The 15,316-nt window shown below is 40.4% G+C and overlaps 1 protein-coding gene across 5 annotated transcripts in view; it reads right to left on the reverse strand.

The window, feature by feature from the left end:
- LOC109899375 (zinc finger CCHC domain-containing protein 2) overlaps nt 1-15,316 on the reverse strand; it is a 62,643-nt gene that overhangs the window by 46,102 nt on the left and 1,225 nt on the right. For all 5 annotated transcript variants that reach the window (XM_020494557.2, XM_031836134.1, XM_031836135.1 and 2 more), the window contains exons 2-3: nt 1,081-1,213; nt 819-889 (exon numbers count right to left, since the gene is read on the reverse strand). In XM_020494557.2, coding sequence (XP_020350146.1) covers nt 819-889; nt 1,081-1,213 — 204 coding nt within the window. The remainder of the gene's footprint in view (nt 1-818; nt 890-1,080; nt 1,214-15,316) is intronic.

Below are 15,316 nucleotides of genomic sequence, written 5' to 3' on the forward strand. Positions count from 1 at the left end.
GTTCGATAATGTCCATTTGTGATGTAGCTAGGACCTTTTGGAGGGCCAACAGAAGAAGATCTTCAAAGGTAGGGCATTTATTATATCGCTATTTCTGACTTTTGTGGCGCACCTGCCTGGTTAAAATGTTTTTCATGCTTTTGTATGCGGGACGCTGTCCTCAGATAATCGCATGGTGTGCTTTTGCCGTAAATCCTTTTTGAAATCTGACACAGCGGCAGGATTAACAAGAAGTTAAGCTTTATTTTGATGTATGACACTTGTATTTTCATGAATGTTAAATATTTATTTCTCTGTAATTTGAATTTCGCGCTCTGCAATTTCACAGGATATTGTCGAGGTGGGTCGCTAGTGGAACGCCTGCGCCAGAAAGGTTAAAGGGTAACTACAGAAAACAAAATGTACATTTCTCAGGTTTTTTCCAGACCTCAAATTGTTCCCTGATGTGGTTTAAGCATTGTTGTAGACATAGATGAAAAAAATATTGTTTTCTAAAATTCTACCGTCTAGAGGATTTAGCAGAAAATAACACATGGCACTTTGAAATCTGCAATAAATACATTTTTCACTTTCTTTTCTTTGCTGTAAATCTATCAAAATCAGCGTAAGAACACAAGGGCATGCTAATAAAAAAAATGTCTAGTCATGATTAGCCTGGTTCTGTATGGAATGCAGGCACATTATGGGACACAGGCCAGGTCATTATCAATGATCATGTTTTTTTTATATGAGACAATTGGTGCGACCAAATCATTGGTAGCATCAGTGGGACCAGTGGAAAAGGTACGTTTAATACACTGCAATGACTGGGAACATACCACAAAATTGTATTCCCTGTCTGTCCTCCTCCGTAAGATCCCCTTCAACACGATCTTCTCTACATGCACGGCTGTGAGGAGAGAAGGAAGAGGATTAGCACATACTGTACAGTCTTATTGGAACTGCTTCACAGTAATAATAGTTTAAATATATGGGGCTGTGCATACAGTTGTAATTTTCTTCCCAATTGACTGTGAGGGATTTGTAACACTGTGGGGGTGGGTGTGTGTGTATACACTTGTGTGTTCTTCACTGGCTTACCTTCCCTTTGGGCCCTTCTGCTGGGGGGTGTCTGGCTGGCGTGGCGAGCCTGTGCCTGCGTCCTCTCACCCAGACTGGCCTCGATGGTGACTGCTGCTGGGCCATGCTCCTCTGCTTTCTGGGCCTTGTTGTGCTGTCGGAACACAAAGGGACTAGTGAGTAGAAAGCTTTCAACATCACAGCTGTACTCGGGCATTTAAAAGATGACATCCCACACAGCAAGGTCACCAAGATTAATCAAACTACCAAGCTCCCAGAACATCTGTCAGGTGTGAGCGAACGGCTATCTGGTCGAATACCAAAATGTTGCCGCCTGTGCCATTGTTGCAGTGGTGCTTTTGTCCGTCAGGGACCCATGTTGTTGTTCATAAATTGGTCTTTGAACACTTGCATAGGGGATGAGACATACAGCAGCCAGCCCTCCACCACACACTCACACAGCTTGGGTTGCAAAGGGTTGGAAACTTTCCGGAATGTTTCCATGGGAAGTTAAGCCCGGGAATTTGGGGAATTTTGCTTAAATTCATCTAAAAAAGTTAGCTTATAACAATGAACGCTTTTTGTGGGATACACAAGGCAATTCTAGGTCTTGTGGCATATTTTGGTTGAACTGTCCCCAATTCAATGGAATTGCAACTCTCTGCATGCACAGTGCATGCTTCCATCACATGTGCAGCTGATTCTCAAGATCTTGCACACTAATGAGATGCTATTGAGCCCACACCACTACACTGTCTGAGCCAAGGACTACACGCTTTCTGGTAAGTTTTGATTACAATACTGAGTGGGGTGAATATATATATATATTTTTTGTTAACTAGTAAATAGTATCCTACAGCAAATTGTTTTTAAATCATTTCTAACTTTCTAACTTCTGCTAGTTTTAGCTAGCTTGAGCCTGCTAACTGAGGAGTGTTAATTCACCTGTTTCCATACAGGTTTCATTTTAAAACATTTATCTTACAAAGGAGTTGTTTAATCTAACTGCTTAACTATTTATCTGTACATGGAATTATTAATTTTTTCCCCCCCTTAATCTTTACAGGAAAATGCCACGGGCACTATCTGATGTGTGGAGACATTTCACTGCAGCGAAGCTGTGCACATTTGCAAATACTGTCCCAAATCCCAAAATGTGAAGAATGCAACAAAGATGCAGAATCATCTGGCCAAGTACATAAAGTTCCCTCAGCGCTCACAACAAGCAACCTCTGACAAAAGTCTCTCCTCTCCACTTCTACTCAAGGTGAAAATGATGAATCAGACACCTTATCGATAGCAACAGCTCATGGTCCTTCTGGAATCAGAAGTTTTTTGACTCAATGGAGGAACATAGAGAAATGCTGATGAATGTCTTGCTCGAGCTGTATATGTAACTGGTTCACCTCTGGTGCTCAAAGGCAATGTGTATTGGAAGAGATTTCGGAGTACTCTTCGCCCAGCATACACCCCTCCAACCAGACATGCTTAATCTACTAATTTTCTGGATGCAGAGTTCAACAGAGTTCAAGTGAAGGTCAAGCAAATCATAGAGAAAGCAGAGTGTATTGCAATCATCTTTAATGGGTGGTCAAATGTTCGTGGGCAAAGAATAATTAAATTCATAATCTCCACCCCTCAACCAGTATTCTACAAGAGCACAGACACAAGGGACAACAGACACGGTCTCTACATTTCAGGTGAGCTGAAGGCAGTCATCAATGACCTTGGACCACAGCAGGTATTTGCACTGGTGAAAGACAATGCTGCGAACATGAAGGCTGCTTGGTCTAAAGTGGAGGAGTCCTACCCTCACATCACATCCATTGGCTGTGCTGCTCATGCATTGAATCTGCTCCTCAAGGACATCATGGCACAAAAACAATGGATACCCTCTACAAGAGAGCCAAGGAAATGCTTAGGTATGCGAAGGGTCATCAAGTTATAGCAGCAATCTACCTCACCAAGCAAAGTGAGAAGAATAAGAGCACCACATTGAAGCTTCCCAGCAACACCTGTCGGGGTGGTGTTGTCATCATGTTTGACAGTCTCCTGGAGGGGAAGGAGTCTCTCCAAGAAATGGCCATATCACAGTCTGTCGAGAGGATCCTCCTGGATGATATATTTTGGGAGAGAGTGGTAAACCTGAAACTCCCGAAACCTACAGCAGTAGACATTGTACGGATTGATGGAGACAATGCCATCCTGTCTGATGTTCAGTCTCTGCTTGCAAATGTAAGAGAAGAAATCCGTACTGCCTTGCCCACTTCATTGTTGCTCCAAGAAGAGGAAACTACAGTTCTGAAATGCATCAAAAGCATGAAGACTTCTGCCTGAAACCCTTACATGCCACAGTGTACTTGGACCCCAAGTATGCTGGCAAGAGCATCCTGTCTGGTGCAGAGATCAACAAGGCCTATGGTGTCATCACTACCGTGTCTTGCCACCTTGGTCTGGATGAGGGCAAGGTTCTTGGCAGTCTGGCAAAGTACACTTCCAAGCAAGGGCTTTGGGATGGAGATGCAATATGGCAGTCGTGCCAACATATCGCATCAGCCACTTGGTGGAAGGGACTTGGTGGATCTGAGGTTCTTTCCCGTTCCCTCAATCATCCTCCAAATCCCACCAACATCAGCCGCCTCAGAGCACAACTGGTCCTTGTTTGGGAACAAACACACCAAAGCACGCAACAGACGGACCAATACAAGGGTTGAAAAATTGGTGGCCATCCATTTTAGGCTTTTTGACCAGCCATCCTCAACAAGGTTGGAAAGTGACAGGACATTGAGGAGGTGATAAAATAATTTAAATGTTGAAAGATAATGATTACATAATTCCACTCTGAAACCTTATAATGTATGAAATTGATTAGAATCATACAATTATAATCTGATGACGCGTGTGGTTTTAGTCCGAATTAACAATGTATCTGTATAGTAGAAAAACACACTGTCTGAGCAAGGCGTAGTTTAGGATTTGAACTTGTATGTGTGTGCCGAAAAAAACCCGAGAACAATTCAACTGTGTTTGGACCGATCTGTCTAGGACTCTGAGAAATTTATGATAGCATAGGGAGTACTTCTCAAGGTTCCCCTAATCTCGGGGGAATGGAACTGTCGGCTGGGTAGTGATACACAGTGGTGAGAACTATGGAGAAGGATAAAACTCACCTACTGTTTGGTGGTATGTATGTGCATAGGATACCTACTGTTGGTGTGTATGTATGTGCGTAGGATATGTACTGTTTGTGTGGAAGTATGTGCGCAGCTATAAAATGGATGTCTTTGTATAATGGACTTCAGAACATTCTCGTGAATAAACTGTACTATCTTTTGGCATAGGCTGATTCTTTGACTAATTATTATTAAACCCATGGTCTTACAGATCTCGGGATTGGTCAGAGCTATTGATTATCAGTTATTATCATTGGGATTGAACATTCTCATGACAGGAGGTCCAGGGAGAAGACATGGAAGCATGAGAGGAAGACAGCCTAGAAACTAAAGCTTTGGGTATCATTTTACAGATGTACGCTGAAAATATTTTTGGGAGATGCGATGGATCACTGGGGATCATTCAATATTCCCTTTCTTGTTGTTCAGTGAAATCATCACATGTGAAGTCAACTAATTTAATTAACAGTTCAATTTGTAAGTAAATTGTTGAATTTTTTTTTTTTAATCATTTGCAAATATGTCTACTTATGATAAGGTAAAAGGTTTATGTTTCTGTCTCCATATGATATGGTAAATATATCCAATGCAAAAAAAAAATCTACATTTAAATGGTATTAATATTAATTTGCATATATTCCCACGGAAAGTTTCCACCTCTGAATATTCCCCAAAAAGTGCAACCCTAAACACAGTATTAATGTACTTCAGTACATCCTTGATAGAATCAATTAGCATTTACATATTCATAATTGATCATGGGTTTTGCTGCATCAATTCCCAGAGATCTCTTTTTGCACGCACACATGCCCTGCTTGCAGCCCATGAGAAGGGGTCAGGGCTTTGGTCCCTGGCTATCAGCTAGGAGGCAGAGCTGACAAACAGACTGACAGTTATGCCTCCGCTGAAGGTCATGGGAGAACAGAACACAGTTCAGCCCTGGCATATCAGCGCAACACAAGCCCCAACACAAGCCAGAGGAGAGAGAGGGGACAGATACAGTAATGCTATTGGAGAACTGGTACTAGGGCTTATATGATAATAGCAAAAGCCTAGTCCTGTATGCTTCAAATATACCAGGGGAAAACCAACCATAGCATTCAATAGATGGATAGCCTTAGTCCTATATCAGTGGCACTTGAATGATGCCAAACACAAAACACAGCGACCACATCAGCTTCTGCTGGCTTGAAGCGTTTCCTCCCTCTTTACATTTGACATGGTCCAGGAACAACAACTGGCCTTACAAATGGGAGCTCTGATTTAATTTGGCATTAACTGGACATCTGCTGCTGCTGCAGTGGAGAGAGGTGATTCACCATGAGGCCATCAAGGTCTATTTCTGGAACGGGTTAGTCAGTGGACATCACTCTTTTTCATCCAACATGGTTCAGTGGAGATTGATGTAATGAACTGCATGTTGAACTGCAGAGGGAGTCTCTCTATGAGCCTGCTTACAGTTGGGTAAATCCACTTGAATTCTATAACTTTTTGACAGCACCGCTTTTGATATGAACAAAACTTTCCATAAATGTTTGCCCATTGTAGAAGTACTCAAAGTGACTTTTTGGACCTAGATGCCAAAACATTCAAGAGATAAAGGTGCTCAAAGTTTACCTATTTTGCATACGCCACCATAACATGAGATACCAATGTCTTCATCAGTAGAAAATAAATGGTTGAGATTGATAACATTTAAAAGCTTACAAACTGGGTTGTCAAACTATTTCATAATTCACATTTAAGGTTAAAAAAAAATAAAAAAAATGCATAAGCTCATATTTTTTTAATATTCACATATGCTGTAGCTTAGACCCTACTTACATCTGAGGTTTTAGTGTTGTGACCGCAATCGGTTGAGACAACATGCTCTTGAATACAGGGCGAGTGTCATGTTTTTGCTGATAAATGGACTAAAATGGGAATAACATAGAAATTTCTACTTTCAAATGGTGCCACAAAGACGGTTGGAGGTCCACACCAGTGGAGGTTGGTAGGAGGAGCTATAGGAGGACGGGCTCATTGTATGGACTCATTGGAACGGAATCAAACACAAACATATGGAAACCCCGTCTGACTCCGTTCCATTTACGCCATTCCAATGACCCCCGTCCTCCTTTAGCTCCTCCAACCAGCCTCCTCTGGACCACACGTCAGAGAGTGTTGAATTGAATAGGAGGGAATATCCGTTGTTTAAATTATATACTGTCAACCCATCAACAATTTCCTATTGAAATCATATAAATATAGATCATAGACTAGACATGACCATTTAAGATCACATTCAACAGTGGGTGGACCGGCCTCCATCTTTGTGGTAGTAATTAGAAATAAAAATGTAAATTCAAGTTAAATGTCAATGGTGTACCAGCTAAATTACAGTGGTCTGAAGGGATAGGTCCATTCTATTTCTATTATTGAAATGACACCCACCCTGTATTCAAGAGAATGTTGTCTCTCAACCAATGGCGGGCACACCACAAAAACCTCAGGTGATGGAAAGTAGGGTCTAAGCTACAACATGTAAATATGAAAAAAAGATAACTGATGTGATAGATTATTGACATTAAAAGGTTTTTACAAAAAGCTATTATTTATTTACTTTCATTATAAAATAGTTTGACAACCCTGTTTGTAGGCTTTTAAATTATATCAAACTATTTATATTTTTCAATGATGAAGACATGGATGTCTCATGGTATGGTAGGGTATGCTAAATGGATCAGCATTGAGCTGAGCATATCCTAAATGTATTGACATTCTGGTCCAAAAAGTTTCTGACCACTTCTTCCCTGGGCAAAGATATATGGGAAGATTTGTTTCAATCAAAGCGGGACGCTGTAAAAAAAAGTAAATGAATTCAAATTCAAAGTTAGAAAATAACCCAAGTATGTGAAGTAAGATTTTCGTCTCTTCGACATCAGATTTGCAACTTTCCTGTTTACACTATCCTACCTGTCCTATACATTGGACACAGCAACACATGTTGGAGATTCACCCTCTTACCCAAGCAATTCCACCTGGTGTAGCCTAGGCAACAACAACAAAAAAGGCCAGTACTTGAGCAAGTACCTCATTAGTAAACTCCTAGGAATTGAGAGGTCCAATTGTGGTCACTCTAGGCTCAGAGTGACTGAACTCTCTTCTTTGCTGGTAAACTGCGGGGGTGGAGAGGGTGGATTGGGACAGTGTTTGCTATAACAACACATTAAAACCTCACGCCATTTCACTTGAGCGCTAGTAGCTGTTCTTCAGATCATAATTGCTGGCTATGAGAGTGTAAGTAAATCTGAGTTGTGAGGTTGTGTGCTGCTGGCTTCAACATCTTTCTCCAAGTGGCTAAATATGACATCAGGCACACATAGAGATGTAACTATTTCAGTGGACAAGTGGGTCAACAACACTACAGTCAACATGGATGATTGCCCAACACAGAACTGTATTAAAACTATACTAGAAACACAAGTGGAAATAGGACGTGACCACGGGTTGTCACAGAAATGTTCAGTATATAGCCTATTCAAAGTACGGAGAAAATAAAATCATGGATGTGTCTGTTATTTTTATAGCCTACACAGTGACAAGTACCACTCCAATACAAATATAGGCCTGCAATCTGTATAAAGTCAAAAGGAATTTGCTTTCACTTGGCCAAATAGCTTGTTTAAAATCAGTAAAGGCGAGTAGACAAGGAGAAAGAGAGGACACCCTGTTAAGATGCAGCACCCCAAGAAGGAAATCCCTCTCTGTCAACAAACTGAGACCCTGGCTGGCCTCCCCGTATCCTATATTCTGCAGTCAGTCACCTAATGCTCAGTTGGTTTCAAGCCCTTGGCTTCCAGCATGGTTTTGAGCCCCACACTCGGACATAACTTCCTTCTCCCTGTAGAGTCGCCAGGCCTGCAGTGCAGTAGGCCACAAGGCCAAATACCTTGCACGCAGCACAGCACATAACTCTTTGTGAAATGCCCGTAAAGACGAGCAAGTGTATTTCGGGGGGTTGATTCCATGGTGGCGTTTTGTATTGGAAGAGATGACAACCAGTCCCCTGTAACACTATTAAATTCCTAGCGTAGGGCATAGCGGCTGTTATACAACGGGTGGGTCTAATCCTGAATGCTGATTGGTTAAAAGTGCATTCCAGCCAGTGTCTATTCCACAAGTATGTTCAAGCACTCTCGAGTGGGGATTTTCCACACCTAGCGAGAATTCTGGATATTTCCATGAATATGGCACACACTAAAAGACAAAATGAGATGTGCAGCCTTACTTAGGGCCATCAATGGATGGATCAATTCATAAGCCACAAAAAAAATACTGTATTTCAAAAGGAAGAGTGCTTGTTGGTGCAAAAGCTGATTCATTTGAACAAATACGGCATCTTCCCCCATCTGTCAAATGTCAACCATTGAGAACTAGCCATACTCTTTCAGCCTTTTGTAAGACATTGGGATATAATACTCATTATCGTGGGGGTGATAGTCACCCCTCCCAAAAGTATGGCATTGGTTGAAGTTCAATTTTAAATTAAAATCTTCCACCATCATATCTAAGCCAATATGACACCAATGTCAATGAAAATTCGCAAATCAACTTGGAGGTAAACACTCTCGTCATGAGCTGTCCGGCTGATACAGAGAACTATGTACCATATTTTTAACACGTTCATAAGCATTGGGGAAGAAACACAATTTCTTGCCTTGACCTAGCTCAATATCTAGTCGTTGGATAAGAAAGAGCCTACAGCATCCACAAAGTGACCACTAGACTTGCCACCTTCCAGTCAGAATAACTTTGTAGGAGCAACAGTTTGAATAAAATGTATCGCTCCCAAGTGCTCAAAACGTTTTGCTACCTTTTTGTCGAATTTATGACAATGCTGACATATTTTCAGTCGAATCTCAACGATTTCTAAAACTGGACCAAAGCACATGGGTTGCCCCAGCAACAGCAGCTAGCTAAACAACAGTCGGATGAGAGCTACAAGCAAAGGAAGCTAGCTATATTTTGCTATGGAAGGTTTTTCACATGGCTGAAGTCATCGGTGTAAACTGTTGGCGTTGACATGTTCGTGTCATCAAAGCACAAACAAATAAGCAGAAATAAGATAGCAACCAAGGACATTCACTATTGCCAGTTAGCTAGCCAACTAACATTAGCCAGTAACTTAGCTAGCTAGCTACAAGCCAACAAGGCTGAAACATTAGCTGCATGGACAGATCGTGCACTGGCACAACTCAATGTTGACAATATCCCCCACATCCTTCCACAATGCACAGCTAGCTAAATACAGTTCATAATCACCAACAAACTTTGGGAAACTGCTAATGTATAATACATGCAATGGGCATTGCTCATCTAACAATAACTTTAGCTAACATTACTCCATACATACCCTAGTCATGTTGATTATGTGTGTATTCTCCAGGAGCGAGATTGCGAGATTGTTTTGTTAAAATCTCTACGGGGTCAGTGTGCCCCCCACGGGACGGTTGAGATAACGTGCGCTAATGTGATTCGCATTACATTGTAAGTAACAAGAACATTTCCCAGGAGATAGACATGTCTTATATGGGCAGAAAGCTTAAATGTTTGTTGATCTAACTGCACTGCCCAATTTACAGTAGCTATTACTGTGAACAAATGCCATGCTATTGTTTGAGGAGAGTGCACAACAACAAAACTTTTATCATGGCAACTGATACATTCACCTCTTGTCACGCCCTGACCATAGAGAGCTGTTTATTCTCTATGTTGGTTGGGTCGGGTGTGATTTAGGGTGGGTTATCTAGGGGAATTGTATTTCTATGATGGCCTGATATGGTTCCCAATCAGAGGCAGCTGTTTATCGTTGTCTCTGATTGGGGATCATATTTAGATTTTTCCCATTTTGTTTTGTGGGATCTTGTCTATGTATAGTTGCCTGTGAGCATTATAGTAGCGGCACGTTTTGTTTATTCGCTTGATTGTTTTTGTGCTTTAAGTTTCTCTTCTAAATAAAAGGATGGAAACATACCACGCTGCATCTTGGCCCACTCCTTATAACGATCGTGACACCTCTGAAGGTAAATAATGTACTTACATTCAGTAATCTTGCTCTGATTTGTCATCCCGAGGGTCCCAGAGATAAAAATGTAGAATAGTTTTGTTTGATAAAATCAATTTTTATATTAAAATGTAGGAACTGGGTATAATGGTGATATAATGGCCTTTCTCTTGCATTTCAAAGACGAGTGTGTTTTTTTGATAGAAGACTCATGTATTTTCTTTGTATTATCTTTTACCAGATCTAATGTGTTATATTCTCCGACATTAATTTCACATTTCCACACACATTAAAGTGTTTCCTTTCAACTGGTATCAAGAAAATGCATATCCTTGCTTCAGGTCCTGAGCTACATGCCGTTAGATTTGGTTATGCCATTTTAGGCGACATACCAAATCCTTAAGAGGTTTTAAAAGAGATCAGGGACATTTTCCAGTTTACTCCATATTGGCTTCTGGTTTTTCGCTTCCCCACTGGAATATCAGATGTTAATATTAAATGCATACTAATAACTACATTATTTATGTTGCCATTATTGTGTATTTTTACTTTACTTGGATTTCTGTGTTGTGCTGTATTATAATAATGTTGCATAATCACCTTCCGGTGTAAAAACCATGGAAATTAAATATAAAAAAACGAATGTTTTAAGTGAGAAGTGTATATATATATTGGTCTGAAGCCTGAGCACCACAATGCCTACTCTACCCATGCTCTACCAAGGTTTTCCAGCCCACAGCTTTGACCTACTACAGTAGCTATCTATGTTGGTCTATTGTAATTAAAACAAAGAGTATGCAGGGTTCTAAGGATTCAAACATTCTCAAAGCCTAATTCATACTCTTCAGTTGAATAAAGGACTTTACACTATCCTGTTCTTAAAATAATGTATGTATATCATCAGGCTGTATATATTTTCAGATATAGACCTATTGTAAATGTGTATTATTGTAGCATCACCATCTTTATTGCAAAAAGAACATCAAATACACACAACTTTAAACTACATATTCATTTGACAGAGGTAAACTGTCCAATTATCAGCCCAGCAATTGATAAAACAGGCCCATGTTCGCAAAACAAGTTTCTCTGAACTTATGTCAATATTACACAGGTAAGCCAGGAGTTACAGATATCAGGACTGTAGACAGGCTCTATATGAGTGACTGTGTCCAACACACCACCACCTAGTGTTATGTTGGTCACCTACTAGAGGTGGGCCGATTTCAAGTTTTCATAACAATCGGTAATCGGCATTTTTGGACGCCGATTACATTGCACTCCACGAGGAGACTGCGTGGCAGGCGGACCACTTGTTACGCAAGTGCAGCAAGGAGCCAAGGTAAGTTGCTAGCTAGCATTAAACTTAACTTATAAAAAACAATCTTAACATAATTACTAGTTAACTACACATGGTTGATGATATTACTAGTTTATCTAGCTTGTCCTGCGTTGCATATAATCAATGCAGTGCATGTTAATTTATCATCGAATCGCAGCTTACTTCACCAAACGGGTGATGATTTAACAAGCACATTCGTGGAAAAAAAAAGCACTGTCGTTGCACCAATGTGCACCTAACCATAAACATCAATGCCTTTCTTAAAATCGATACACAAGTAACCTGCATATTTCATTAATATTGCCTGCTAACATGAATTTATTTTAACTAGGGAAATTGTGTCACTTCTCTTGCGTTCATTGCACGTAGAGTCAGTGTATATGCAACAGTTTGGGCCGGCTAATTTGCCAGAATTTTACGGAATTATGACATAACATTGAAGGTTGTGCAATGTAACAGGAATATTTAGACTTAGGGATGCCACCCGTTAGATGAAATACGGAACGGTTCCGTATTTCACTGAAAGAATAAACGTCTTGTTTTCGAGATGATAGTTTCCGGATTCGACCATATTAATGACCTACGGCTCGTATTTCTGTGTGTTATCATGGTATAACTAAGTCTATGATTTGATTGAGCAGTCTGACTGAGCGATGGTAGGCAGCAGCAGGCTCACAAGCATTCATTCAAACAGCACTTTCGTGCGTTTGCCAGCAGCTGTTTATGACTTCAAGCCTATCAACTCCTGAGATTAGGCTGGTGTAACCGATGTGAAATGGCTAGAATTGGTTAGCAGGGTGCGCACTTATAACGTTTCAAACGTCACTTGCTCTGAGACTTGGAGTGGTTGTTCCCCTTGCTCTGCAAGGGCTGCGGCTTTTGTGGAGCGATGGGTAACGCTGCTTTGAGGGTGGCTGTTGTCGTTGTGTTCCTGGTTCGAGCCCAGGTAGGAGCGAGAAAAGGGACAGAAGCTATACTGAAGTGCCTATAAGAACATCCAATAGTCAAAGGTTCATGAAATACAAATGGTATAGAGAGAAATAGTCCAATAATTCCTATAATAACTGCAACCTAAAACTTCTTACCTGGGAATATTGAAGACTCATGTTAAAAGGAACCACCAGCTTTCATATGTTCTCATATTCTGAGCAAGGAACTTAAACGTTAGCTTTCTTACATGGCACATATTGCACTTTTACTTTCTTCTCCAACACTTTGTTTTTGCATTATTTAAACCAAATTGAACATGTTTCATTATTTATTTGAGGTTAATTGATTTTATTGATGTATTATATTAAGTTAAAATAAGTGTTCATTCAGTTTTGTTGTAATTGTCATTATTACAAATGAATAACAAAAAATCGTCCGATTAGTCGGTATTGGCTTTTTTTGGGTCCTCCAATAATCTTTATCGGCGTTGAAAAATCATAATCAGTCGAACTCTAATATGCAGCAGTTTGGGTCACCTGGCTCATTGCGAACTGTGTGAAGACCATTTCTTACTAACAAAGACCGTAATTAATTTACCAGAATTTTACATATTTTACATAATTATGGCATAACTTTGAAGGTTGTGCAATGTAACAGCAATATGGGATGCCACCCGTTCGAGGAGGTATGGAACGGTTCCGTATTTCACTAAAAGAATAAACGTTTTGGTCAATAAACGTTTTGTTTTTCGAAATGATAGTTCCCGGATTTGACCATATTATTTGGGAGGCGCTTTACTGTCTCAACTGTATCAAAAAGTAGTTTTCATTGCTAGCTATATAGCTAGCTAGCTGGACAGTTTCATACAGGTACCACTATAGCTTGCTTCATCCCGCAACGAGCCATTGTTTGCAGGATGGCTCGTTGCGGGACGAAGCAATGTTAAGCCAGCTAGCTGAGCTAGACAGTTGTATTCTGATGTTAATGTTGATTGCTGATGTGCTATGGCATGCATGACAATAATCTTTTTCATGTTTGTCATGTTTAACTAGCTAGCTACTGAAATCAGCCACTGTGGTGTGAATGCTAATAGATTAGCATGCTAACCAAACCCAAGTTACATTAAAGGGACAACTGCTAAGTTGAGAAGATCAGGAGTTTTGCAATGAAAATACCAATATTGCTCCAAAGATATCATAACATGACCTAAACCAAAGTCCCTCAAAAGGATTTTATGATATAGGCCTAGATATTGTTTCTACCTAAGCCTTTGTGTATTACGTTTCCTAATTGTAGGCTACTACCGTTAGCACTTGAAGTGAATAAAGTATTTTATTTTTGAAATATTAACCATTGTCTGCTTTATCAGATGGCCACATTTGCATGTGTTCCAATGTGAATTATTTAAGAGATGGGTGGATCTACGGCTTTAGTGGTTGTGAACGATGTGAAATGGGCGTAAACAAAGAACAGCACTGTAGCTGTTCAATGTGAATGGTTACCTTTATTATACAGTAGGCAATTTGATACTGTAAATGGTTTGCCTAATGGAGTAACTTGGTGGGATAATGTTCAGAGAATCCATTTTGGCAATTTGGTATAAGTATTCATTTTCTAAATATGTTTCCAACAGATTAATGTAGAGCAAGTGTGACAATCAAAGTAAAAATGTCAATGCCTTTTAACCTAAACTGGATTATATGTTTATCACATTTTAAAGCAGCATTACATCCCCATATTTCCTCCAACTACAATGTACGATATGCCATTTGGAGCTCTGAGTCTGTACTTTTATCCAATGTAAAAAACACAATTTCAAACATTTGGAACAGAAGACTAAAAAGAGATGATGGGTCACAAATGGGCTTTTTGGGGTGAAAAAACCAGACTGCTGCAACCTAATAACTGATTTATGCTTGATCTGTCAATGCTGTCTGAAGGCTCTGTATGGAGAGTGTGAAGAAGCATCCAGAAGCTTGTGGAGGCCAAATCGAGCTCCGCACCAGATCGCTGTGCACCTCCCAAATTGTGTAACAATGCAGAGGGCTCCCTTTAGATTTGATTTATTAGGATACCCATTAGCCGATGCCAATAGCTGCGCATTGACATGATTGGTTTGGGGTAGGTGGGGGTGGGAGGTCCTGTATAAACACAAACTCACTTCCTTGACAACGCCTCTGAGAAGCGCAAGAAGTATGAATGCCCCGACTTCTACAGAGGCCGTATAGCAGTAAAAGGCCGTATAGCAGGAAAAGGCCGTATAGCAGTAAATACTGTACTGCCACTGCAGGTGCCAGAGTGACCATGCAGAGCCTTTAACGCAGCATACATAAAAGAAACGGAAACCCTGGTCTGAGATTCAACCTGATACACAACATCCGGGATTACCAGTTAGCCACTCTAGAATGGTTGTGGAAAATGGTGTTTCATAAGGAAAGTACGCATATTCTCCCAATTTCATGAGGGAAGTATGCATATTTTTCCTGCCTTCTTACCATTAAATAAAGTTAAGGCGGAAATTGAAGCCTATGTAGAATGTTTAAGATACGAACCGGTCGAATCTGTACTCCTAGTCAGAACCCTAGATATCACGTGATCTGGCTCAGGGGTTTCCCAAACTCGGCCATGCCCCCCTCCCAAGTGCACATTTTGTTTTTTGGAGTAGAACTACTAGTACACAGCTGATTCAAATAATCATAATCGTACTTTGATTATTTGTATTTGTGCTAAGGCAAACAAAAACGTGTACCCAGGTGGGCCCAAACT

The sequence above is a fragment of the Oncorhynchus kisutch genome, linkage group LG11, assembly GCF_002021735.2.
Source record: "Oncorhynchus kisutch isolate 150728-3 linkage group LG11, Okis_V2, whole genome shotgun sequence".
Lineage (NCBI taxonomy): Eukaryota > Metazoa > Chordata > Actinopteri > Salmoniformes > Salmonidae > Oncorhynchus > Oncorhynchus kisutch.